The 27,158-nt window shown below is 34.9% G+C and overlaps 1 protein-coding gene across 3 annotated transcripts in view; it reads left to right on the top strand.

Annotated features, from left to right (window-relative positions):
- The window catches only part of LOC126920776 (lachesin-like), a 163,696-nt gene that overhangs the window by 107,359 nt on the left and 29,179 nt on the right, over nucleotides 1-27,158 (top strand). For all 3 annotated transcript variants that reach the window (XM_050731523.1, XM_050731522.1, XM_050731524.1), the window contains exons 3-4: nucleotides 8,046-8,253; nucleotides 20,669-20,827. In XM_050731523.1, the coding sequence (XP_050587480.1) occupies nucleotides 8,046-8,253; nucleotides 20,669-20,827 (367 nt within the window). The remainder of the gene's footprint in view (nucleotides 1-8,045; nucleotides 8,254-20,668; nucleotides 20,828-27,158) is intronic.

Genomic DNA, 27,158 nt, shown 5'->3' with positions numbered 1-27,158 from the left:
GAGTGGTTCGTATTTTTTCAGGTACTAACTTTTAGATCTATACGATCATATAACGATAAATTGTGTCTCAAAAATATTTATATATGTATTATTATATGTATTATTTTAAATTATTATGAATTAACAGACTAATTGCAGAAAATTATAGTTAATGTGTAGGAGTTATACATAATATAATTAACAATCTCAAAATGAAGATAAAACTGATTTTGCAAAATACTATGGACTGTGGACGTATTTTACGGAAAGTTATCTAGTCAACATATTTATTTACTTGTAGTACTAGTAGAACGCCGTAACTATTAAAGGAAACAGAAGGGAAAACAAAGAATATAAGTTCGGAGCCTATTATTTTTTATATTATCCCTTATTTCAGCTTCCCCTGCTGAAATAAATTATCATCCCTTATCTAAACTGTCACGACTTCCAATTAATTCGAACAATGGACATTCTATCATACTATATCTTTCTCCTCGGGTAACGTGAAAATTGATTACCACAGAGTAATAAATTTCATAAGGGGTAGCGTTTGATTTTCTCAACCTGATCCTTCATAATATTCATTACAAAATCCAGTAAACTGAAGTTAATATCAACTTCATGTTTTTCAATTTCAAAAAATTAGGATTTTGAGTAATCTCTAACTAATCTCATTTTAAATAACTATTAACCAGAGATGATTACTCGTTTACTTAATTTCGAAGATTTAGTAATTTCCAAGTAATTAACTAAAATAAGTTATCGAAGTCTTGCAAAGCGACAGGTTCTGCGTCACGGTACATTTCACATTTGAAATGCTACATTTTTTCAAATCCATAATTCCTTAAACTATCTCAACCTGAACAAGATCATTAGCAGGAAATTCAGAAGCATCGATGCTTACTGGTTCGTTCTGGCATACGTCCACGAAAAGGATTATCTGTACGTGACATTCGTTACGATGATTACCTTTGTAATTAGCCAAACCGTGGGCTCACGAGCGATTACAATTAACAGTGTATTCCTTGTTTAGGTAAAAGCGGTTCATTGGTTGTCGTTCGGATCATCGACGTGATACTGTGTTTCGATCGTGGCAGGAATGTTTGTCGGTCGATGTAAAACGTTTCGAACCAGGGTTCCAGTTGGACGAAGATCGCTTGATGAAATGGGTGGGGAAAAACCGTTCGACAAGGACAGATGCGCCGCGAACGATAATTATGCGGATTGCTCCACCGAGGCTAATTATCCTCCCGTACTTGCAGTATCGGTCTCAACCCTTCTTCTCTATCCCATTTCTCTACTGTTTCCATCTCTCTGTCTCTGGTAAACTTTGACGTTGCAGGCAGATGCTTATATCCGTGCTCTCTGATAACCCATCGAATTAACCCGTAACCTATCGTCCTGGTCATAGACCCGCAGCTCCCCTCTTTTCGGAAATTCGCACTCTGAATGAAAGGGACGAAAAAACATTCAGCTTTTATAAATGTGTTAGTTAGCGGTTGTGAAACTTGGCGCTTTCATTACTTTATCGAGCCCCCTTGAGATAATCTTTACCATTTTTCTTACCGTGTTATCTTTCAAGGTGCTAGAATACCAGTGTGTATATTTAAATTGTAATTTCTCAACGTATAACATTCTTGTATTAATATCCTCGGTACTTTCTCTTTCAATTAACTTGTGACTTTCGCACCTTATTATCTTTGACCTCGGTCTACTTTATTACCTCTGAATTCTCCATCCCATTTATTCGAAACTAACTAAACCATGCTTTCATAATTTCAAATGCCTTCAATTTCAACACAAATTCTACGTTACACATCCTACATTTACTTACAACAGAGCTTTTCTACTTCCATCAATATCTGAAACCTAAATCTGAACCGCGAGAGATTCCAACCAGATTCACTCTGTTCAAAAGCTCCCTCTGTCGACGTTTTTCTATCAGTCATTCACGAATGAGGTGCTTTTATACACGACTCGCCGAGAATGAAATATTACTATAGTTCACGAAGCATTCAGGAGAAACAACATCGACACTGTCTATGAAATGCCTCATACAGTAACGCTGTATGCAGTATATTTTCAGACTTGTTTTAGACTTTACACAATAAAATCACGATAGCCCTACCTCATTACAGTGCTAATGAAATTTCGGAAAGTTCCATATAACAGGCATAATGTATTCGTGAAATCTTTCTGTGGTAGGCGTTCCAGTATTTTTGTGAGCTATTATACACTTTCAGATTCGTTTTAGATTTCGCCGAAAAAATTACACTTGTGTCTCGTTACAATACGAATGAAATTTTCAAAAGTTTTATATAATAAGATATAATGTATCTCTAAAAATTTTCTATCGCATGTGTTCAATCTCGCCACAGGGCCGTCAATCTCGTCATCGTTTCACTAAACTGGCGAAAATGGAACCGTTGAAAAAACAGCGTGAATGGCAGCACGTGGAAATGTGTCGCTCATAAACGACTGTGTTTACACAATTACAAGTATATACCAGTTGGGCGTACAACGTCCTATGCCTAAAGCTCTGTGTTTCCCGACGTTTCAGAATTTCCAATATTTACACGCCAGAATATTCAATATTTTCCGGCGGCATGGCACGCCGCAAGGAAATTTGAATAACCCAATACGCTTATTTCGTTGTTGCCTATACCTTGGCTTCGATGATTCTTTCACGTGATCGGTATACCTACAGTGACAAGCCTTTGATGTTCGACCTGTTTCTCCCCGTTTATTCGAAATCGTAGAAGTATAACATCTATCGAACGTCGAGTTTACCAATTTCCTTTTGAAAAGGGAATTGTGAGAAGAAACCAGCCGCAAAATTGGTTTTGGCTATTTCGATACTGTAGATTTGAGGATATTGTTGAGTGTGAGTGATCGTAGAATATAGTGAAACATTGATCGTGAGAAACCTGATACTTTCGTCACTAGTTTTCTTGATTATTTATAATTTTACACACATTAACTTCAGCTATACTTCCTTCTCATTCTTTGTCTATTTTTTCACATTTTAGATTCATCAGACTGCTTTGATTACCTTTAATTTAATTATATGTGACCGATGATCCAAACATGTATTGTCAGAAATTCGTATGAAAGGTTGCTTACAATTATCTGTTGTTTGATTTCTATTGAAACTAATCATGTATGTTATTAGTATGCTATATGATAAAAGTGATCAAATAACCGATAATTAGTGCACTATTTCTAATTTGTCGAAGTGATTGCGAGTTGTTTCGCAGCTTGTCTTTACAATCGGCGTTACTTGTGGAAATGGAAGTTTTACGATCAGTTCGAGATTTAGTATGAAAGATATTATTTGAAATTTTCGAGAGGCGATCAATGGGTTTAAAGTAATTGTAATTTGGTTAATTAATGTGTGATTTCTTTGCAACGTAAATTGTAATACGAGTGATAATGGTGAAAGTGTGCTGTTCGTATCTGCGTAAAATGAAAGGATACGAGAATGAATTAATGAAGAACATATACGGCCATTCGCAAACCAATATCATAATGTGTTGTTAAATACATACAGTTCATGCGTGATATTAAAATTTTGTTTCGCATTCTATTAAGTTTCTTATAGTTATTTTATGTTTAAGACTTTATTTATGAACATGAGAAAGAATAATATAAGAACGAATAATGGAAACAATATTTGAGAATAAAATAGAAAAAATACAAAGATAAGTATAATTGATAAATTTCATGAATTTTATAATGATTGTCACTCAATGCAATTCGATTCTGTCAAACTGCCTAATTTGGAATTTCTCTCTTCTGTGCACAGTTAAGTTACCTTAGAGATCAAATGTAGAAAATTGTATGTAAAGTAAATAATAACGTTAAATTTTATTACCTATATGACTGTATAAAATAATATCCAATAATACATAGATAATTTATTTTTCTGATTTGATAAATATTTCCGTTAACCAAACAATAAATTTTTCATAATACTTTAGATAATCAATTTTCTATACATCGAATAAATGTATAACGCTATATTTTATACAGAGTAGCATTTATAGAACATTTAATTTTCCACTAGAGCAGTAAAAAGAATGCTTACCGTGACATGGATATGTTCATCGAATATACATTTTAAAATTTAATCGTACTTTCAATCAATGGTATTCCTAACGTAATCAGAATCACAATTTAATGCAGGCCGCGCCATATTAAGCACAACGCGACATTATATTTCATCGATAACGCAGCGTTAATACTTTTAACCACTCATTTCACTTTATCATTGCATAAAATAAATAATAACGATTGCATCGCCGCCACCGAGGACACAAAATCGAAAACGTTTTCGGCGATCCCGTTCTCACTAATTTGAAATACTTCTCTGAATTTCCTCTCGCAAAAGTAATCTTGCAATATTTGTATAGATCAAATCGTTGGAACTAATTAATTTAAAATACAAAGGACGCGGCTGTCGCTTTGTTTACTTATTTTTCTTGCATTCATACGGCAATTAAATGAACCTGTTCCTTGCTTTTGCATTGAAAATATATTTACAAAATGGAAAATCGTGGCTTATGTTTTATTTAACCATTTAATTCATATGTTTCATTATAATATGTATTCAATTAAATTTTATGAAAACAGATGTGAAATAAATTGCTATTATTTTTTGATGGAATTACTTGTTACTTGGATATTATTTTATTACGACACGCAGCATTTTTTGTGTTGCAGCAATGAATTTATCTACATATGTTAAATGTGAAAAAACAAGGAATTGAAATTGTAGGTTATGGAAAATTTAATTCTCTTAAATATTTAAGTAGGATATATGTAAAAGAGATATTATAAATTAATTAGGACAAATAAATACTAACAGGAGTGCTACCACAATATCCTTAAAGTGTTAAATCTAAATTAAGGATTTAAATAAATCAAGGATTTTAATAATATTATCTAGTGTTGTCCAATTGAATGTTTCATAAATAAATTGCATCACACTCAACTAATTCATTCGAAGTCTACTAATTCAACTATCTTGACTATTATACACCAAATACTACTTACATTCTTTAATTCTACTAAATATGCAATTCGGATTAGGTTTGAGTAAGTTAACTCATATAAATTAAATTCAAGTTAACTTTGACCTAATTTGGTGAATCCTTGGACCATAAATAAGAACAAAAGTCTATATAGCATTCGTTTCCATTTGAATCGAACGAAATCATAAAAATTCTAATTCTTGTTCTCCCCTTTTCAAACATGTATATCGAGCACAACAGTGACAGAGAAACTCCGATCGATACATCGACAGGTTTTCGATCATTTAGGATCCCTCGAATTTCGCGGCCAACGTTCATTCTTTCGTTGATTATCGGGAAACTTGGTTACGGCGCACGTGAGCGAGGAAAGATGGTAGGAGAAATCGAAGAGGAGAGGATGAGCGATCATTGCGAGGTTACCGCGGGCTATTCTTCCATGGGGAATTTTCCCCAGTCATTTTTCACGCTGATGGAGTCGAACGGAAGGCTCGAGGTATCCCGCTAAATTAAAGAACTACATCATCAGTATCTAACCGGGACGAAGAGCAACTGGGAAAGAAAAAGGCGAAAGGAGGTGTGATTGTATTGGAATGTATTGAACGAAATAAATGTCAACGAGTAGTTAATCTTCTTTTTTTATAAAAGCTTAATATATAATTAGTCGAGCAATGTAAGTTAGTGTATATATTTTGATATATTTTTGTTCTGCTGTTCAGAAGGATTGAAATGAAGGCATCAAGGGTAAAAACTATTATTAGAATGTGGATGTACATACATGCATGACATATTAATAAGAAATGAAGGTTCGTGAAAATGACCCAATTCCCATGCAGAAGTAAGAAAAATGTTCGTGAAACACCAAGTTCAGTTAGAAACGAAATGCATTTTATCTCTGAATTTTCTTCCCTGTACTTTACAACTTTCCTAAAAGCTCCAGAACCTCATTACCTCTAAATACACGGTGGCCGTAACATTATCGTTAAAACAATCATTAAACCGACGTTTTGTAGCACAAACCCGGACGTATCCGCGAGCTATATAATTTTTCATCCGCTAAACAATAGTCTCGGCAAACTACGTTGAGCTAACATTGAAGGCTGGCGCAGACGATTTGCAAGTTCCCTGGGCTTTGTCCTTTTCTTCCTTTTCTTTGGGTTTGCCAGCCTCACCCTCGTCGCCCTCCGCTGTCTTTGGAACCGTCTTTCTCGACGAGTGCCGATCCGCCTCGCGCCTCTTTCCCTTGTTCTATTAAAGAACCTCGCGAAACCTTCCCAAACGTTCCTTTCTTGCGTCTGCACAGGCTGCAACGTTGCGTCCTGCCGCGTTTCGAGATAAAGGCAGATAAATTGTGTGCGTGTGTGTACATACATGGTTCACCAACCATGGTTCGTACGTTCACGTACACACGAAACTTACTTACATCGCCCACGGCTCGAACGGATGCAGTGAATGAAGTGGATGTGCTGCGTAGTCCGGGGGAAGAAATCAACCGGGAAACAGTGGGCTTGACAACGGGGGTGGAAGAGGACGTGGTACAAGAGTATATGCTTTAAAACGGCGTCGAGTGTATTACGAGTTTGGCGCAGAAGTTTTTCCTTTTTATGTAACGAGCACAGTTGGTAACATCGAGCACATTGTCGCAACACTTGGACAATGAGTCACTGCGAGACTGCGCGACAACGCAAGGCAAAAAGGACGGAACAGATTTTATGGGAGGAAGGGAGAGACGAAGGGTGGTGGTTGTGGTAGTGGTGGTGGTTAAAGGAAATGTTCCAGAAGGAATAACGAAAAGAAGAAAAAGAACAGAAGAGCAAGGAAAAGACCTGTACAACAGGCGCGTTTGCAAATGTAGTCCGTGCGAGGTTTGTTCTGGTGAAATTTCTCTTTCTCTTTTTCTGTTTTACTCTTTCTCGCTCTGTTACAGAAAAGTACATATAGAGATATATGGTATACTTTTAACGGAATGTCTTGGCCACGGCACGGCGGCGAGACAATGCGTGCCGCTTGCGAAAACTTGTACCTAAAGTAATACACGAGCTGGATATAAGCGAAAGTGGCGGGGATTGAATAAAACAACAGCAGTAGAGAGGAGAACGTCAGCCCGCATTTTTGTAATGCATACACGTCGTATACACGTCGTATACTCCCAGTAGAGGCCATGTTGGAGGCGCTGTGACAAGCGACATCTGGGTCAGGCAAATTGTTATTTCTTTTGATTTGCTCGACAATCGCAGGTTTTCTGGGAACGCTTTGAGTGTTTCTCGTTGGCACGCGTAATTTTTACCCCCTCTCCCTGGTTCCTTCTTTCCTTTTCTTCTCGTTCAGCCCTCGGCGCAAAGCGAAATCGCTAGCTGAATTGCTTTCGAACGACGGAGCACATCATCCCGATTTGTCCCCGCGTGTTTGAATTAAGCGCCGTTTGTTGATATATTTATAGAGCACGTTTGTTCGTTCGCTGTATTGGTAGCCGTTTTTAAACAATAAACGTGTCTTTCCTTATTTATAAATTTAATTTAAACACGAAAGCAATGTATAGATTTTATTTCAATACTAAAAATTGAAAAAATGCCTATGTAATACCAGGATTATTTACGCTTCGCATATGTAGCCAGAAAAGGTATTGGGACATACTCTTACTTTCCAATGAAGCGTTTCTTTTTTTCCTTATCGAATTCTACACTTCACTTTCATCGTACAAAATGTTTGTGATCGTACGAAAGTATCATCAAATGATATGAAATTTAATAATGATACCTTTCTTCTATGTATTCACCTTTCTTTAACACCTAGCACAATATCACGTCACATCGACTAGTATTCTTCGAAGTTAACTTGCGCAAAATTAGATTACAACGTCGTCGATGAATAACAAGTTTAGTTTTGCCGAAGTTTCATAGCGGAACACGTTTCAAGTTAAATTACCTTTCAGAGAGTTCGCTTCTGTTTATGATAGAGAATACACTAATATCGTCTGATATTTCTTGATACAATTGTAACGAACGCATGAAAATACTTTGTTCTTTTGTCGTATAGGTTGCGTGGCTGCGAGTGGACACACAAACGATCCTCACGATCGCTACTCACGTTATCACGAAGAATCACCGTATCGCCGTCACACATAGCGGTCATCGTAGATGGTGTCTTCATATCCGGGACACCAAAGAAACAGACAGAGGATGGTATATGTGCCAAGTTAACACCGACCCCATGTCCAGCAACACTGGATTCCTCGAAGTAGTCGGTAATCGGCTATTAATATTATCTTTTTGTCTAATAATAATCGTAGATCATAATAATATGTATTGTCTCACAAAAAAAGTTTGAATATTTATCACGGAAGATTTTCCTGTACCTATATCTATATTATGTATTGTATGTTTCTGAAATTTTATTAGCAGTATAGTAAGACACGATATGCATGATTATAGTGGTAGAATCTGAAACTAATCTGGAAATACACTATATGAATGTTGCAAGATATTTATTGAAACCAGTATACGATATGTATAGTTATGTTAAACATTCAATTGTTATTAAAGATGTACTACTAAATATTGAATCTTATTGGTATAATGGATAACTGACTACTAAATAATCACAATTCTTGAAATCTATGTTTCTGCGAAGATAATTTCTCCTGGAATGTGTTCTTTATATTGACTTTATATTGACTTCTACAATATACCAATAATGAAGTTAAGTTTATCAATTTACATTTAATTTAATTAATTCACTCTATTTCGCGAATATTAGTCCTTCATTACTTCTACAGTAGCTGAAATTATTTAATTGCCATTAGCTTTGAACGCATAGCAGGTTATAGAGGAAAATGCAGCGGGAATGTTCTACACAAAGTTTCCTAGTGAAATGTCAGGAAATCGAGCGATTAACTTTTTCAAAGCTCCAAACTTTTAGACATCTACGTTTTACCTTCGCGTGAAATTAGTAGTGGCAATCTGAAATCTGCTATGGGATCGTAAAAATCTATCACAGGACTTTCAGACAGTTTCTGAGATCGCGGCTATACATCAAACAGAACACAATTTATTCACCAACGTGTATTGACAGGTTGACAATTTTTTAATACCAATAAATTTTGCAAAGGAATCGCGTTTGAAGTTCGACAATATGAAATTAAACATTTCTTATTTTTTAATATTTCTAATTTTTAAAAATATTCCAATACTGTTTCGTTTGAGCAATCGTTTAATACTTTTGTGTTCTACTTTCTCTTTCTTTCCTTTTTATATCTAGATGCGACGAATTTAAAATTTGTTTTTGCAAATTGGAAAATGTACTATTCATTCTAGAAAAGTTTATGAGTTTTCAGGAGCGTCATTCATAGCATTATTTACGTTCTACACGGTTATTTGGCTGACAGATATACTGTACGGCCATTTATCAATTAATGGTAATTAAAAACTTCGGTGGTCCAGTTTTAGACTACTATACATGCTATAAACTGAAAAAAAAAACATCCATTGCTACTGTAGGAAGGTTGAATTTCGAGTATATTTTTATCAAAAAATATAAAGTAAAATAATACGTACTAAACGTCAAGTAATAAAATAACAACGGTAATGCAGCTTAACAATTATTCTCACGTAATATGATTCTCCTAACTTCGAAACTACTTCTACAATTCCTACTAGACTCTATCGCTACTCAATCATATTGAATTTTTATAGATTTCACACATTCATACAGTCTTACTACGTACAATCGAATTTCCATGTGTTATCATGTATCCCAGTCTATCTCTATATTTTTCAAATCAGTCTCCCTTTCTAGTCTGGAATATACTGTCGCCATTCGCATATATAAATTCTCACTTCTACCATGGTTACTAGAATAGTCGAGATGATCAATTTCAGAAATATCATTGAACTACGAGTAATCAGGTTACAAATTTACAATCGACGTTGTCAGAACTAAAAATAAAATGGTTGCCTAGGGAAATGAAAAATGAGAAAGGATAATATGGTTTAGTATGTAAAATAATGGTTATTATTATCTCGTCCCTACGATATCTTCCAATTGGTACAATTTATAAAGTATTCAATAACTTCGCTAAAATTAATATCAACCTTTATATACATATATATTGATTCGTATACATACCTTTATTAACACAGATACTTCTGAAATTACTACAAAATTAGCAAATCTTTCATTACCAAAACTCCGCGAAGAATTTCAAATCTCACATGTTACAATTATCCGAGAAGTGGACTAACAAGTTCGCAGCGTGTAGTACCGGTCATTCCATAACGAGTAAGGAATGCACAGCATTTACTGTTCCTAGTTAGGTTTCCAAATGTCGGACACATTCACGCTTGTTGTTATTGTTGTTCCTCCAAGCAAAAGGATATTTCTAGCTGGATAGGTGTGCCATTACAGCAAATATTTGCAAGCGAATCGTGCGTCTGAGATTGCCGGTGAATTTGTATTGCGCGTATTCCCGAAACTCCACCGCCTTCCGGCACCTTAGGTTCCTCCTCGTGGAAACTCGGCTAAGTACTGGTGGATTCAGCGTTTTCCGTGTCTACGTAACTTACGCTTGTCCCGCGGAACATGTCCTTTGGCTGGCGTTGGTATCCTTCTTCCGCGCCCATGCATCAACCGAACCTACCACCGAACTTTCTTGGCACTTGGTACCAGCGCTCCTGTTACCGCCAACTTGTCAAAGTTCGCTCAACTATGGGTCTCCTTAGAATCCACCGTGGTGTCGCCAGGGTTTCGTGATTCCCACCACCGACTCACCGATATTTAATCCCTGATTATTTCCTTGGCTTTATCGTGTGCCGCTTGTGACTAGAAAGATAGATAGTAGAAGCTCTAACTGATTTGTAACATAGAGTAGGATCACTTGATGCAGTCTTGAAAATAGGATACAAGTGTCTTCGTTGCTAATTGAGATAGTCACATTTGTAAATTTGTTATTTACAATTAAGGACAACAATATATGAATATGTAGTGGAAGTAGGTGTCAATGAGGTTGAATTAAAGTTGAATTTAATAAAATGATTTAAATATTAGTGTTACACACTTAAATTTCATTTATCATATGAACCACTCATTTACCAAATCGGTTAACTTCATAAAAGAAGAAGCAAAGAAAATTGATGCAATTATGTAATTAAGATAACCCCCAATCATGTGTTTGGGCATTAAAATGTGAGAAATTTAAAAAACAAAGTTAGATACTTTAGCCTGTAAATGGCTTACATGTATATCCTTATAATAAGTACATAGATTATTTACTAAATAATTGAAATTAATATTTACATTAGACCAGGCTATGTGTAGAATTTGTGATTTGTTCAAGAATGCACGATTGAATTCTCTACGTGAAACGTTTCGTAACGAGGACATCGTAGTTCTTAAAATGTTTTCGTTTTGAATTCGTTTTGAACACAGGGAATTTTCAGAGAAGCTACTTTTAAACGGCATGAATATTTCATTCGAAAGGCTATTTTTGATTCGAGGAATGACATTTTCCAAAGTGGTAATTTTGTATGCATAATATTATGTTATATTTTGTTTTTGACTCGAATAAAGAAATCTCTTTGGCCAGTGTTCATAATCTAACAATATTGATTTAGACATTTGATCGAAGGTAGCAGAAAAATAATTCAGCTTGTCTAGAACGACTGTCGAATACTATTCCACTTCTCTATTATATTACAGCTTTAAATATGTATATATATATATATTTTTGCCATCAATCAAATTTCTACACGGTACTATGGATTTGAATCTACACATCACATTCGAGTTTTCAGAATCACTCTTCGTTAAATAAATTATGATGCTTTATAATTTCGTTATGTATTGCGGAATTATACAATTGTAACGAGATCTTAGGACGATTTAAATGGAAATCATATGTATTTTGTGTTCTACTGGAACAGTTAGACTTGCCGCATGGGAGTTTCAATAGTGTCTCTTGATTTCGACTAACAATGAGTTCCAAACTTTGAATCTTATATAAGGAATAAAATGTATGGTGATTTAATTCAATTCTGTTTTTCTATAGTTAGTATCTTAGTAACTACCGGAAGAACATTATTTTAGTTCATATTCATTTTTTTATCTTAATATTTCAACTAATTCATCTTCTGTTGTAATACATGTTCCCCTACATTTCTTTAATTAAAGTACTTAATTAAAGTACTAAATCAAATGGAAATTTCTGTATGTAACGGAAATGTACTTAAATAACCTACAGACACAAAATTAATTTTGATTTCAAAAGGCTCGACTTTAAATTTAATAGCTTAAGCACAGATATATTACATTTCTCGCTGAGTATCATAAAAATCTTAAGATCTCGCACTCTTTCCTTTCAACGCCTCGTATACAAGGACCAGTTAACACTGGCCACGATCTTAACGAGATTGCAAATGAACCCCCGGCTATAAATCCTCCCGATTACAAATCCTGCACACACAACTCTTTGCCCACCATTCGAGGCCTCTAACCTATCTCCTACTATCCAACACCCCTTGCAAATATTCCTCTGAGATCATAAAAATGAAACTCTACGAAAACATCAAAGAAAGACGAAGAACCGAAAGGAAGCGTTTAGCATGCAATCGCGAATCCAAAATAGTGTAATCAAGGATGACGTCAGGGGCTGAAAGAATCCGGTTTGTGAAGATAGAGACACCTTAGAGCACAGAGTCGCGTTGCCTTTGTAGATTGATGTCGAATTTGCCGCGGTGGGATGCAAATGTATGTAAAGTGCACACCGCGCACCAAAACCTTCATGGCCGATTGTACACTTGGTGGGCTATTAAACACCTTCCTGGCGACTGGTGCTCCTCGCCTTAATAACTGGCCGGCCTGTTCGCTCTGCAAGAAGCCCATTTACCAGTCGCTGAGCACGGCAGAACGTGCGCCAGAAGCGTATGGCTTAACCTACACCTAACCCCTCGTTAAATTTCTTCTTTATCGTTTTCGACGATCGAGTCCGGCCATCGTTACGCGAGGCGTCAGAATAGCTGGAGGTCACAGCCGGAATTGATCGTATCCTTCTTCTCTGCTCGACCATTTGGCTCGTCGATGATCGATCGACTAGAAATTTTTGTCATTTATTCGGTGAAACGGAAGGACCATCCTGGTATACAGTGTATTTTTGATTGCACGGGGCTGTGGTCACAATGGGTGCGTGTCCTGACGAATCAGTATTCTGATGAATACCTCGAAGCAATCAAACATGAAGGCCACAAGTGAAAAACACAGATGAATCACATTTTCTGTCTTTTATAAGAAATCAAGCTTTTAATTCGATGTATTGTCAATGAATCTCATATCAAAACTACCATTGCGTTTGATTTTGATGTTTAGGATCGATTCTATAAGTATCTCCCACAGATTTGAACATTATTTACATATGATATGGAAAGTTGGTTTTACATTGGTCCAGTAGCACTCCAATCCATCATTGGATTGTAACTGGAATAATGTAAACAGTGTTTTTATTCCAACACAATACCGTCATAGTAGCAACTAATCCAGTCACACGAGGGGATCGAAAATCTACTTTTCAAATCCAGTGTTTACCCCCACCATCGAGAACACAATATTCCAACGTTACTGGAAGCGTCGAGACGGCTCAATACCCAGCGCTGACTGAAACGTAGTATAGTGTACATCCGATTTTGCGTGAATCTATTGCCATTACAGTTTATCACTTTTAACGGTTCAAAAAAAGCTGGAATAATTTGGACATCGATCAATTTCTAGTCAAATTACTGGAATGTAATAGCTTTCTCCAGCAATTAGACTAATGTAAACCGAGCTTAATTCAGAAGTTACATTGATCAACTCTACACATTGAAAAAGTATGAAAGTGACAATGTTACAAACGCTATTTTTCAACTGTATGTCTTAGAATTTTCTGATGATAAATAAATCGTCTTTTGAGAATTCAAAATTAATCGTGTATTCATACAACAAAATTAAGATATTAACTATAAATGGAAAGTTCTGAGAAGCTCATCTTACAATAACGTTTGTACATGCTTAGGAATATACATATTTACATCTCCAGACACTTCATTTGTCAGAAAGACAGTTCGTCGAGATACGCCTCCACTGCGACCATAGCATAGATCGAGTATTCGGGACAGGTGGATGTACTAGAGATGCTGATGAATTCGTAAACGCGGTAAGATTATATTTCCATGAAACTAGGAGTGTTGTTGGTCGCCTGGAGCAGTTCGCTGGACGCGCGTAAATAAGTTAGCAGACCGTTTCTGCGAGTAATTAAATGCACTCCGTGACGATGTCCCCGACACAAACACGCGATTAACTTTCAAATGGAATTCCCGAAATTCCATTAGTCAGCGGACAAACTGAAGCTGCAGCCCTTAAGCGTGCTCGCGTATACTATAATTTCCAGGGCACGGCGACTCGGAACCCCTGAGCGCAAAGCTCTTAAGCTTATCGCGAATAACCCTCGTTAAATTCCTTCCTTTATCGCGGCCGCGTTACTACCTACTTGACCGCTGCACACTGTGAAATTGCCTGTTCTCACTTTCGTGTTCGATTGGTACGACGTTTAGTCTGAACGAGAATTTCCCGATTAAATTGTGAAATTACAAGGCTGAGATTGAAGGCATGTGTTTGCTTGATCTTGACGTTGTTGGCGTATAGTTTGAGTTCGTCCTATCTGCTCTGTCATAATGGAGTTTAATATAGCAGAAGGTTGAAAAGTGGCAAGTGTTGTTGATTATTCGTTTACTTTTTTAATATTTTGCTTTATTTTATATATAACGCCTACTTATAACATATTGTTGAAAATTGTGCAAATATTAATTAGGATTATTCTATATCGAAATAAAGCTTAAACAGGAGAATCAATCAATCATCAATTTATCACTCATTTGATCTTTTATAGCCCGAGCTGGTTTAATGTTGATTAGAATTATTTTATTTTGAAGTAACTATACTTAAGTAATTACATCAATATAATAATATAACGGATGATTTACTGTTTAAATATTTTTGTGATCTTTACGAAATATATGTTTGTGGTAAACACCTTGTAGTTTCTAAATACATTTCCAGATTTGTTTCAAACTTTAGCAACATAATTTTGACAGCCGTGTCTCATTACAATGCTACTAAAATTTCTAAATACTTTATTCAACACATATGGTATATCCATAAAAGGCGTCTACAGGTTTTTTTTATACTTTGGCGAGCCACTGTAGTTTCTAGCAGCAGGATTAAAATTCGTACGGTGCGCTATACAAGGGGAGTTTATAAACAACTTTAAAATAACTCGTTCTTCTTACGAATGGAACGCATGGTTCGCGCAACGTGCGGCTGGAAAAAGGACGTTGGGAGAAAAATCTATGCGAATGAAGAACTACGGGCACGTTGTGTCAGGCGAAACACGTGTGAAATAATAAATTCGACGCGATTGTTTCGCCGTATCAATAAATATACTATCTGCGGATACGACGGTTTTTTGTCGCCGCGTTTGAAACACAACGTAGCCAGAGCGCGAAATGAATTGCGCCACGCGTAGCTTGATATTTTTCTCTATGGCCCGATCCAATTGCTTTTTTGTTTGATAGTCTCACATTTACTTGATTTTTCGCGAAAATTTCTCATCCATATACTCGTTTTACTTTTATTATACGGTGTTGCATTATCCGGACGATAGTCGCTCGTGAATTGTGTCCAGAAAGTTTATTGATTTATGTAGCTATACGACGATGGTTATACATTTCTATGATACATGTGGTTTCAAGGAGATAGGGTAAATGGAAATTATGTGGTGTATTTTTGGAACAGATGTAAACTTGTCGACTAAAAAGGTTATATGTGGCGGTAATATTTATTAAGCCCGGAATAATCGCGATTTGGGCCAACACCTTCCTGTTGGACCAACATTATTCGCCCAGACACGCTTACAATAAATTGTCCTATAGAAATATATTATATATAAATTATTATACAATAACCTACTAATTAGTAATACTAGTGCATCGTTTCTGAATTATCGTGAATCGAGAAGTTCTAGATTATGGATTTCTGTCGTATAAAGAATATTTATCATTTTATAATCGTGATACTATTACTCCAAAATATCTAATCAGTTGCCTCCATTTTACAGAGCTATAATCTGGTTGAACAATTATGATTCTGCGTTGTTTTTATATCACCATATAAGCTAGCTTGTAACTTGTAAAATTCACATGTAAAATTAGAATTTGTATTATCAGAACTCGTCACTTTCGAGTTAGCAAAGTGTTAGCTTCAAACGAATAGCAAAAGTTTTATCACAAAATTCAATATTGATAGAACTAGATAAGCAATTTCAAAATTTCTTTCAACAACACACCTTTTATTCCTTTCCTTGTTTATTTGATTTCCTGGGTACTTAATATTCAATGTGTTGACAATTCTGTTCATCTTCTTCTGCATATAAGACAGCCTATCACGCTAATCAGGGTAACAAGTTACGCAAGGGCGAGAGACTTGTTTGGAAAGTTTACGTTACGTTCGAAAACCTCTCCTTGTGAAAAGTTCGTTTTCCAACTACTTTACCTCCTGAACACGTCTTCCTGAACTCGTAGGTAAGACAGGATTGAGAGTTTCCTGGAGAAAGCTAGGCCTCGATGGCGATCTTCGTGTATACCCTATCCTATATGTATATATATATTATAGTTAACAAAAGCTCATGAATATTTCTCACTGGATAGAATATTCTTGGAAGAAAAGTTGCGATAATCTTGAATTATCCCTTACCATTGAGAACACTTAATGAATTTAATTGATACTTAATGAGCTTAATATTCTTGAAACTCGCTTTAACAACGAAATATTATTATAAAAAATGTTGAATACATACTTAAATAAAAAGAATATCGTAAATATCTGATAAAAATATTATCGGAGGATATATTACAAGCAAAGGAATTGGAATAAATGGGAATATTATTTAATAAAAGATATTCTAATTTTTGTTTATAAAGTTCAAAAACTGTTTAGCTTTTTCTGGGAAATTTTCAACTATTTAACAGACCATTAGCTTTAGATATAGCGTTTCTTCCATTGCAGACTTTGTGCACTTTTTCTAAAGAACTAGCTGCAATAGCATCTGTCTGTGGGAAAGTTTTCTTCATGGAATCGTTTGTCAAGTATACGGGCTTCTAAAGATCGTTAAAAACTAATTTTCACCTTGTTCTTGAAAAGCTCTTTGGATATGACACGTCTACCCTCTTGTGGAGACTAGGAGAAGTAGAAACTTTAAAATCGAAATTTTCAACTTTCAGTGATATAACCTAGTTTTCTCTATAACAACGTTCTCTATTATCTTTCGTTCTAATAATAACCAGTGGCTTTTCAAATTACATTACTCTTTATTATGTAAAAATATGGAAAAGTGCAAATATTCGAATACGTAATTAAGAATAATATAATTATATTAAGCAAATATTCTCATTGATTCCTAAAAATAATTGCTTTCTAGAACGCATTTAATCATAAATGACATTTTCTTCTTTACCTCCTGTATTTAAAGCATTTAAAAATGCTACTTCACTATGCTAAAAATACTGAAGGTTTTTAAATTTTGAATTTGAATTCCTCACTTTTGAATTTCAAATCTTAAATTTGTGTTTCAAATTTGGAACTTGAAGCTTTGAATTTTAAAATTCTTTAAGTCTGAAGGTTGCATGATTTTATAAGGGTTTCCGATGATTCCAAACGTTTCAATATTTCAGAAGTGAAGCACATTTTGAAAAACATATTTGTACTTCCTTTAATTGTTTCAAACGCTATTACAAGCAATCAATTTTCTATAAAGGTATAATGCGTTCCTTTGAATTCCGTGAAACTAAAAATCGAAAAATCGAATGAAACCACTGGTCGATGCCATCTTGGAACAGTTTTTGTTACCTCATATGAACCAATGGTTTTTACAATCTTTTCTATATTTTCATGCATAAAACGTATTTCATGAAGTATAATACCTAATTGTTTTATAAACGGAAAGTTGATCGATGAAGTATGTCATTTGATTGTTTTATATTACTTTATACAATTACATTATTGGATTGTTTAACTTGAATCTATTGATTCAATTAAAGTTTCATTTTACACAAACGTTTCGCAGCTATTGTGACTCGTTCGACAATTTCAGTGTTATATAGTTTTTTTACTTGATTTTGAAGTACGTAAATAAAATTTAGTGTTCTTTACGATTTATTTTTACAAAATAATTCTTACAAAATATTAAATACATTTTTAGAGATAATAAAGTTGGCATATTTAAATGTTTCAGCGAGCGAGAATAAGAATAAATGTATCGTATAAATGTATAAGCCCTAGTTGCCAGAATTAAAAAGTGAAACTGCAGGTATCGTTTTAATCGATAACGCCACCTCGCCTTTCCCGTTTAAATTGAAATTATAACCTTCAGTAAATTGAAGAGCGTGGTTATCATCGTACACCACGATATGCCATTTAATTTCCAGCGCGTGCGAAACAAAACACTTTCCCTTCTGCGATTGAAATGACGATTAAAGTACCGGAGCGTGGCCAATTATCGCGAATCAATGGCATGAAACAAAAGCCCGTCGCGGCCCCTTCGTCTCACTTACGTCAAGGGAAAAAGGAAATCGAGCCACCAGAGCTGCAATAATAGCCATTTAATTCTTTCCCTTAGAAATTTTCAAGCAATTTACCCGCATACAATTCCGCATTATATTATGTATTATGCGTATTATGAAATTGCTTTCAACTTTTTTAATTGACAGCTTATTTCATGAATAATACGTTTCATTTAGTGACCGTTTCAATATATTTTTCGAAAGTATTTAATACGGAGTATAAAATACATGTGAATTAATTTTACATTCACTGAAATGTGTAAAATATTATCTCACATAGTAAAGATATATATCAATTTAAATTATTGCAATATTAACTATCTACAACAGATAACAGATAAATTTATAGTGTGATTTAAGGAAAAGAATATATGATATGTTTGAAAGTATTTTATCTTTTTGCTTAAATTCAATTACTTATTACAGAAATTTTTAATTAGAAAAAGAAATTATAATTTGAAATTATACGGGGTCTTAAAAACAATTTCCAGCAGAAAGTTTGAGCATTTATAGTATGAACGGAGAAAAATAACAAACATTTAATTAAAATAAGTTATAGAAACTATGCTTTTAATGTAAAAGGTTTATATTTTCTTGTACAAATATTTGATAAATTCTGTAAAAGAAAAAATGGTGTGTTATTATATCAGTTGCATCAATAAGAAGAAAATACAAGAAAATTAATGTGTATTATATTGATTCATGAGAAACAAAGTAAACGTTTTCTTAATTTTCCTAAATAGGTTTCTTTAAACAATTCCTTTATTTCTACGTGTAACGTATTATCAAGAAAAATGTTTAAGTTAACTCCAAATACAAACTTGTAGTTTAATTTGCGTTCGCTAAAAAAAAAAAGTAAATTTGTGTTGATTAAATTCTCGCTTTGTCAATGAATATTGTACATTTTTGAAATCTTAGTTTCATATTTTTTAGGCATCTTGAAATGCTATCAGTAAAATTACACATAATTTAAAATTTACAAACGAGCATAAATCATTTTTCATAATTTCATCACGATCATATATGTATAAATAATATTCAAAAATATAACTATCCGAGGCAAATCTCTACATGCGCTCTATGCACTCTAAAAAAAGAAAAGAAATACACCAGTAAAATTCATTCAAACCCATTCCAACATGTCCTTACAATACTCCATACATCAATACATACCTCGCATTCACCCAAACAAAACATCCACCATCAAAGTTTCATCCAATAACATACCAAATCTAAATTCTATGAAAGAGAAACTCCTAAACAATATCCTACGTGGGTATATGTACAGTTGCTCACGAAAGAATCCAAAAACTTGTAGAGATCTATCACAAATATATTATGTGTGTTATATAAAATATTTTGAAAAATCATTAGCACTGTAACGAGATTTGGCTACCATAATTATATTGTCAGAGTTTGAAACAAATCTAAAAATGTGCATTTATAATCATGACAGTTCTCTCAGTTCAAATTTAGTCATACGAAAGTCCTACTAAACCATACGAAATTTAATACCGATCTTGAAACCGATTTATTAGTACGTGAATAACACAATGGTATGAAAATATTTTCACTATACATAAAAGGTTCCTATAATATATACTCAAGTATTTTTCTGAGCCACTGTACTGTGTGTAATTCCAACTACCAATCCACAGAACCCGAATTTCGCACAGGATTCCAGGTGATCGAAAGCACCTTAAACGCGTCACCACACAATAGGGAGGCGGATCGGTGAACCGGTCACGTCACGACGTAACGCAGGCCCGTTCAAGCGTATTCACGATCAGCCGAGCGATTCCCGGTTTTACGATCGGATTGTCGTATGCGGAACACCAGGGCGGTGGTCGATTCGTCGATGGCGTTGCGGAATATTTGCGAATACACAACGAGACATCGGTAGATCGGGGCCAGATAGCCATCTATCCAATCGAATGGCGTCGCGTTCGAGCGTGCCCTGTGTATACGAGGTGTACACGAGGGAGGCGGGATAGTATCGTTGCAATGTGCTCATTGTTTCAGTACCACCGGATATCCTGGACGACTCCACCAGCACCGACATGGAGGTACGAGAGGGCAGCAATGTGACATTACGATGCGCCGCGACTGGTACCCCCAAACCGAAGGTCACGTGGCGGCGAGAAGTTGGTGGCACGATCGCACAATCGAATTCACACGAAGGTACGTATTTAAGGAGTAAATGGAATGAACGTGACAAATATACTACTTCTTGGGTTTGCGGAGACTGTATTTAATACCAAAACTAGGAATTTATAATGAGTGATACCTCTTACAAATGTTAATTGTTAATAAGTTTATGCTGTATTTGTTACTCTGCTGTTCAGGAGTTTTTATTAAATGCAACAGAAGGTTGATTTTGAAAATGCCTATTCTCATTAAATGCAACGGTTGGTTGATTTTAAAAATTCTCAGTTTTTCTTAACCCAACATCTCGTTATTTTTTCATGGATATTTACGTCAACCATGCAGTAATTTTGTTACTTTGTTTAAAGCGAAACGTTGAAATATTATATGAGATTGGTATTACATAGCCTCAGATATAACTCAAAGAAATGTCTGGATCGTCTTTTACACTATCCGCCATTCAACTCGTCTGCTACTCCTATTTGACCCATCTGCACCGACTGGACCATGTTTCCTTCTTTCGCACCTTGGGTCCATTTATGCCTGCTTTCTCGCTGCAGGCATTGTTATCCTGCAATCGTCCTCGCCTCGTTCCGCGTATATTGCCACTTTTCTCGCACCGGGAAGCATACTTTCCCTGGACCTTCTTCTGCCGAATAAAGCTGGGAAAGACACACGACTCGTTCGCCTCTCTGATTGCATGAGATCTTTATTGCGAGGATAGAGTAGCAACGCCTGGGTTTTGACAGCTACGCCAGCTAGATGAGATCGCAACCCCTGCTCGTTTTTTGTTCTCGGCGTTTGTGCTTGGACGCGAGATGTCTTTCGACGAATTCTAGCTCGTGTGAGTCATGTGTTTTGACTCATCTTAAAGTGAATGATGGAGTTAATTTCTAGTCTGAATGGATGTTTTACAGATTAAACGTAAAATAGTGATATGTGCGCTATAAGATTTGTCACACAACTAAAAGTGAGCTAAGTATATTGTTTTGAAACGTAGATTATTCAAAAATTTTTCATAATCATATTTGACGGATCAGAAGATAATTTGATTATATATAGTTCGATCTTGACTTTATCTTACCCTAACTCATCCATTTCGATTAGCTTCATATATAAATTGAACATATAGTCCCTTATACAAAACAATGGAGATTTAGATTAACAAAAATTGATAGCGTCAATGAAAGCAGAATATAGATTGAATTGCAATAAAATAAATGAGAATTTTATTTCTATGGAATATATGAATATAGATGTTTATTTTATCAGTTTACAATTTTGTTTTGTTTATTTTGCCATGTTACAATTTTATTTTAATAAAATTCAGCACATGATCCCGATTTAATACAAATTACTGTGTGTGAGGAAGCATAATTCAATTTTGCTAAGGGAGGATAATAATTAAAGTCGTACTTCGATACAGTTTAACGCGGTCAGTAGAAATGAAACTTGACTCAATTATAATTCTGCAAAACATATAGAAACAGAATAAAACAATCGACGAAACGAATAAATCTAACGAATTTGAACTATGCATCAGTAGAACATTGTATTTATGAATTTAGAGTTTACCAAATAAATTAATTTAATTAAATCAACTTTAATGGAAGTAGTATCTATAGTACTCATTGTTAGTAGTTTAAGATTGATGTTTATAGAGACTATTATAATATCTTACGCTTACAAATTAATTTTCTAATGTATTTACATGGATATGTATATTTATTTCTTTATTTATCGATAATCATGTAAATATTTGCGATTAACATATTCCACTGCTGAAACTGTATTTTTCTTTAAAAGAAGCGTATCTTTCTTTACTTCTATAAAATTCTACTTTTGTTAAAGATAGCATTAATTAAACATTAGTTTAAATAATGTTTGCTCCAACTTCGATACTTACTGTTATCCTTGTCGTTCAAAATTTTTCTGCTAAAACACATACACTAAAAGACACAACAACTGTGTCAGTAAATATTGTTGAGAGTATGGTAGCTCTGTTTAGTGCATATGCTGCATGCACAACGTATAGGTCTATAGCAGCGAATGGATTAATCCATTGAAGACCAGACAGCGAAGTGATGCACGAATTATACGTAAATGTTGCATTATTGTTCTATAACGAATTTGAAAATTATAAATTTTAAAATCTGAAAATTAAAAACCTTGAAAGTTTGAGTATTTGGAAATTAGAGATCCCGCGTTAACGCAACTTTATTCTTTGATAGGTCGATTACATCAAACATCAATCACATGTTTCTGGGACATTTACGAATACTTCAAGTTATAAGAGCAGTGAACATTTTTCATTAGTGAACATTTGATTATTTTAGCAAACAATTATTAATTGTAATATACTAATTATAATGAAATATCAATCGAAAAATATTTTGCTTTCGGTACCAGAGCCAAAAGTGAATCCAGTTAAGCATTGATCGTGTGCTTTACTGTTCATGTGTTATAATTGATTGACGTTCTACAGTAATACGTTTATGGATGTCGCACTGTGTTATTCTACGTGTTTTCGGTCATCGACTTCCCTGTCACACACACAAATATAACGAGAATAACATCATTCAAAAACGGTCTTGTCCTATTTTGACGATATATTTGACATACATATTATTCGCATAAACTTACGCGTAAAGCACAATACATCCAATTACAATTCAGTCGAATATCATTCATTATTCAATTAATTATTCCCATTTCTATAACATACTGATATCAATCAGGAATTATTGACGACCTAGAGTATTCTGGAGAATTCTAATTTATAATGGAATGAGTCACGAAAACGTTCGATGAAAGAGAATTATTAATAAATTACTAATGATAATCATTTTGTGATACGTCGAACGGATTGATCGCCATCGTCAATCATATAAAAATGACACTAACGATTACTGAAAAATTATTGATAACTTAATGATGCTTATCAATATACCAAGTGATATCGCTGAGGTACCTGCGAGATAAATAGAAATGACTACAGAATAAATAGAACGTAGCACGCGATAAATTTATCACTGTACTGCAGATTTTTTACAAATTCATATTTTTCACCCACTGTATATTATCATGAGTATTTTGTACGGACATTTTATATACTTTTTGGACTAGATACATTTTGTAAATGTCCGCACCATAAGAATTTTCAAAGCTGCATTTAAAATCCTTTAAGGACAAATACTTCAATCCTGAAAACTTGAAGTTTCAATTTCCTTTTTCTTTTCCTTGTCGCAGACCAGTCAATTAAACGTCATTCTCCTTGACGTACTCATTAAGCACGATGCACTTCAATTAAATAAACGAACAGCGTTGAACAGTGGATCTCGGAATCGACATGCAATAGTATAGACTAATTTATCCTCCAATTCGGAAATCGATACTGGTCGGTTTCCTTATCTATTTCTGTCCAGGTGGAATCGATGTGACGAGCGTTTCAGTTTTCAAGCCGTCAAAGCGTCCATCGGTCGTTTTGTCTATCCTTTTGTCCCTTAATTACCATTTCTGACCCCTTATTCGAATTATTCAGTTGTCTATTCTTCGTGCCACTCTGTCTCTTTACCCGATATGCAATTTCTCTGATCCAAGTCCACCCCTCCTCAGCTCCCTTGAGGCGCCATGACTGTTCAACCCATTCCGTGACTAATTGCACACGGAAGTGCAGGGGACGTTTCGAATTGTACGGTCTGCAGGTGCGTAAGCAAAAGGGTTAGCCTAACCCTTTCTCTGCGCCCTTCTCCTCACCCTTTCCTGGGCCGGATCGTTCTCAATCCTCCTCGTCCTTTCCAGACTCGAGCTTAAACACTAAGACTACGAACAGCGGTGACAATTGCGAAGCGTTTGTGGTTTCTCGTTTGAGCGAGTCAGGCGACAATTTTTTAGCCACTTTAGCCAGATAAATGGCCAAGGTTCTCTTCCCGTTAATTAAAATCCTTAATTCTAGACTCTTAATTGATGAAGGAGTTAAAGTCTAAAAGGGTTGAACGATTTCTTTTTAAAACAACTGACAATTTCGGGGACTGAATAAGAATTGGAAATTGTGGAAGCGGCCATGAACTGGAAGACTCGGGATCCCGTTTCTGCTTTTCTTAAATCTTTCGGAGCTTAACCTGAAACTGTCTTTTCTGTCCTTGGATGAAATAAGAGCTTTTCTTCTCACCTCGTTTGACAAATCGTTCGATTACGTTTGAATAGTCGGCACCGGTCATGCTTCAAGTCACTTCTTCAAGAACAAGAATGTGATGTTTGGGAAGAGTTTTGGGAATTTTTAGCTGTTAGAAGTTTCTTTTCTTGTAGGAATTGACGTAAGGATTGCTTCGTTACACAATTTTCTTTACATTCTATAAGTTATGTTTTCATATGCAAATACCAATGCTTTATGAATGTTAACACGCGATAGATAGGTTGATACGTAATTATATATTTGTATGTATATAAGGTTATAGCATATATTTGAAAGATTGTAATAATATCTTAGTACATCTAGAACTTTTTGTACATTGAAACTAACATCATCAGTGACGTGTTACAGAACACAAGTTACAATTTATCGATAAGTTGTAAGTTCTGTGGCATAATAGTGATATTTTTCATCAGAAAACGAAATTTTACAAGAAAATCTTATTAATTACAAGTCATACAATTATCCTATTTGACGTAAAATTTCATTATTAATTACTACATCATCTCATACGAGAGTGTCAATCTCCTTCGTTCGAATATACGTCAGCTTATCGTACCTATTCACATTCTACGTGAATTTTAACTGATCCAATCCAACTTCAAACATCACGTAGAAAGAAGAATCCTCAAAAATCGAATGTCTTCAGGTATCTACCGAAAGCTTTGAAAGCTGTATCTATAGGATGTATCGGATCCGAAGTTTCGATATAAGAGGGGATATGACCTATACTAGAATGAGAAGGAATTTCGCTGGTCTTGTTAGAAGGTAGGAATGAAATTCCTGTGATTTATTCATCGGATGAACTTTTTCTCGTCCTAGTCTGGTTTTAAGGAATCGTTTTAAGCATTTGTCGCCGTTGCTTCCTTTTATTCTTCCTATTCGCTTCTTATGCGCTTCTGCTTCGTCCAGCTGTCGGTTCTCGACGAGAAGCGGTTCGATTCCATTAGGCGATAAGTAAAAGAAAAATAAAATATTCCATCAGTTCTGTATACCTATTTCTATTCTTCCGCCTTTTTCCCTCCTATCTATCTGTTTCTCTCACTCGTACTTTCGAAACGACATTTTGTCCTTTCGCAGCAGACACGCAAGGCCGAACTTGATGGCGCTGGTAGATGAAAAGCAAAGTCTTTTCCCCGGTGAAGCTTCCTGTCGGTAATTTCAGAACAGCTAGAAGCGATGCTCCCGTAATTGCCCAAGTACGAACAGCTTGACACGTGGAATGAATTTCGACGGGCTAAACGATCTTCTCAACAGGTGTTTAAAGGGATGTGCCTTTTTTGTGCCTCTTTCAATGCACTCAATTAGGGTTGCAGCACCCTCCTCTCCTTTGAACTACGAACTTAGTCTTCTGCCGTATTGGTAAAATGTCTTTTCGAAGTTTTAGAAAGTTTATAATGAGTTGAAAATGAAAAATATTTGGATGTTCTTTACCTGTATTTTCATTTCCTGTTCCTTCGCAAATTAATTATCATACGGTGGAGTTGTTCCGTAATGGGAAATTGAAAGTTAGAGACTGAAAATTGGTAATTCATATTTGGTAGTTTTTGGCTTATGTATATTGTCTTTTATATCTTAGATGATTAATTATTAAACGATGGAGCGAGAAATTGAAAGCTTTATAATAATAGGAGATCGGATATTAGAAACTGAAGATCCGCAATTAGTAATTGGTATTTGATAGTTAAAAGCTATTAATTGGACATAGAGAGTTCACGTTGCTGGAAATTAGCGAAATTATCAAATATCGTTTATTGTTTCGTCAAAGTTGATGATTAGCAATTGGTTATTGGAAATTTGATTGATTAAGTCATCAAATGTGTTGGTGTGTTTATTGCTTTATGCAGATAAAACAGAAAACACACCACTTTAAATCTCAAATTCTGTATTATCCTCAATTACGTCATAATTTTATTTATTAATCGATGACAATTGCAAAATGATTATTGAATATTTATAAATATATTAGTAGCTAGCACTTGAAAATTTTAACTTGACAGAAACTTCACCGAATAATAAATTCATTATTTTGAACTATATCATACTGTAATTAACTACTAAACTACAATTTAATCGTAATTTGATCTTTACCATAGTTTAAAGTAAAGAATAATAATAGTAATTCTATTTAGTGCCCCATATTTTTTGTCTGCAGTAATACAAATCAACAATTTA

The sequence above is a fragment of the Bombus affinis genome, chromosome 9, assembly GCF_024516045.1.
Source record: "Bombus affinis isolate iyBomAffi1 chromosome 9, iyBomAffi1.2, whole genome shotgun sequence".
NCBI lineage: Eukaryota > Metazoa > Arthropoda > Insecta > Hymenoptera > Apidae > Bombus > Bombus affinis.
The sequence above is the reverse complement of the archived record's forward strand: the minus strand, read 5'-3'. Positions and strand labels throughout refer to the sequence as shown.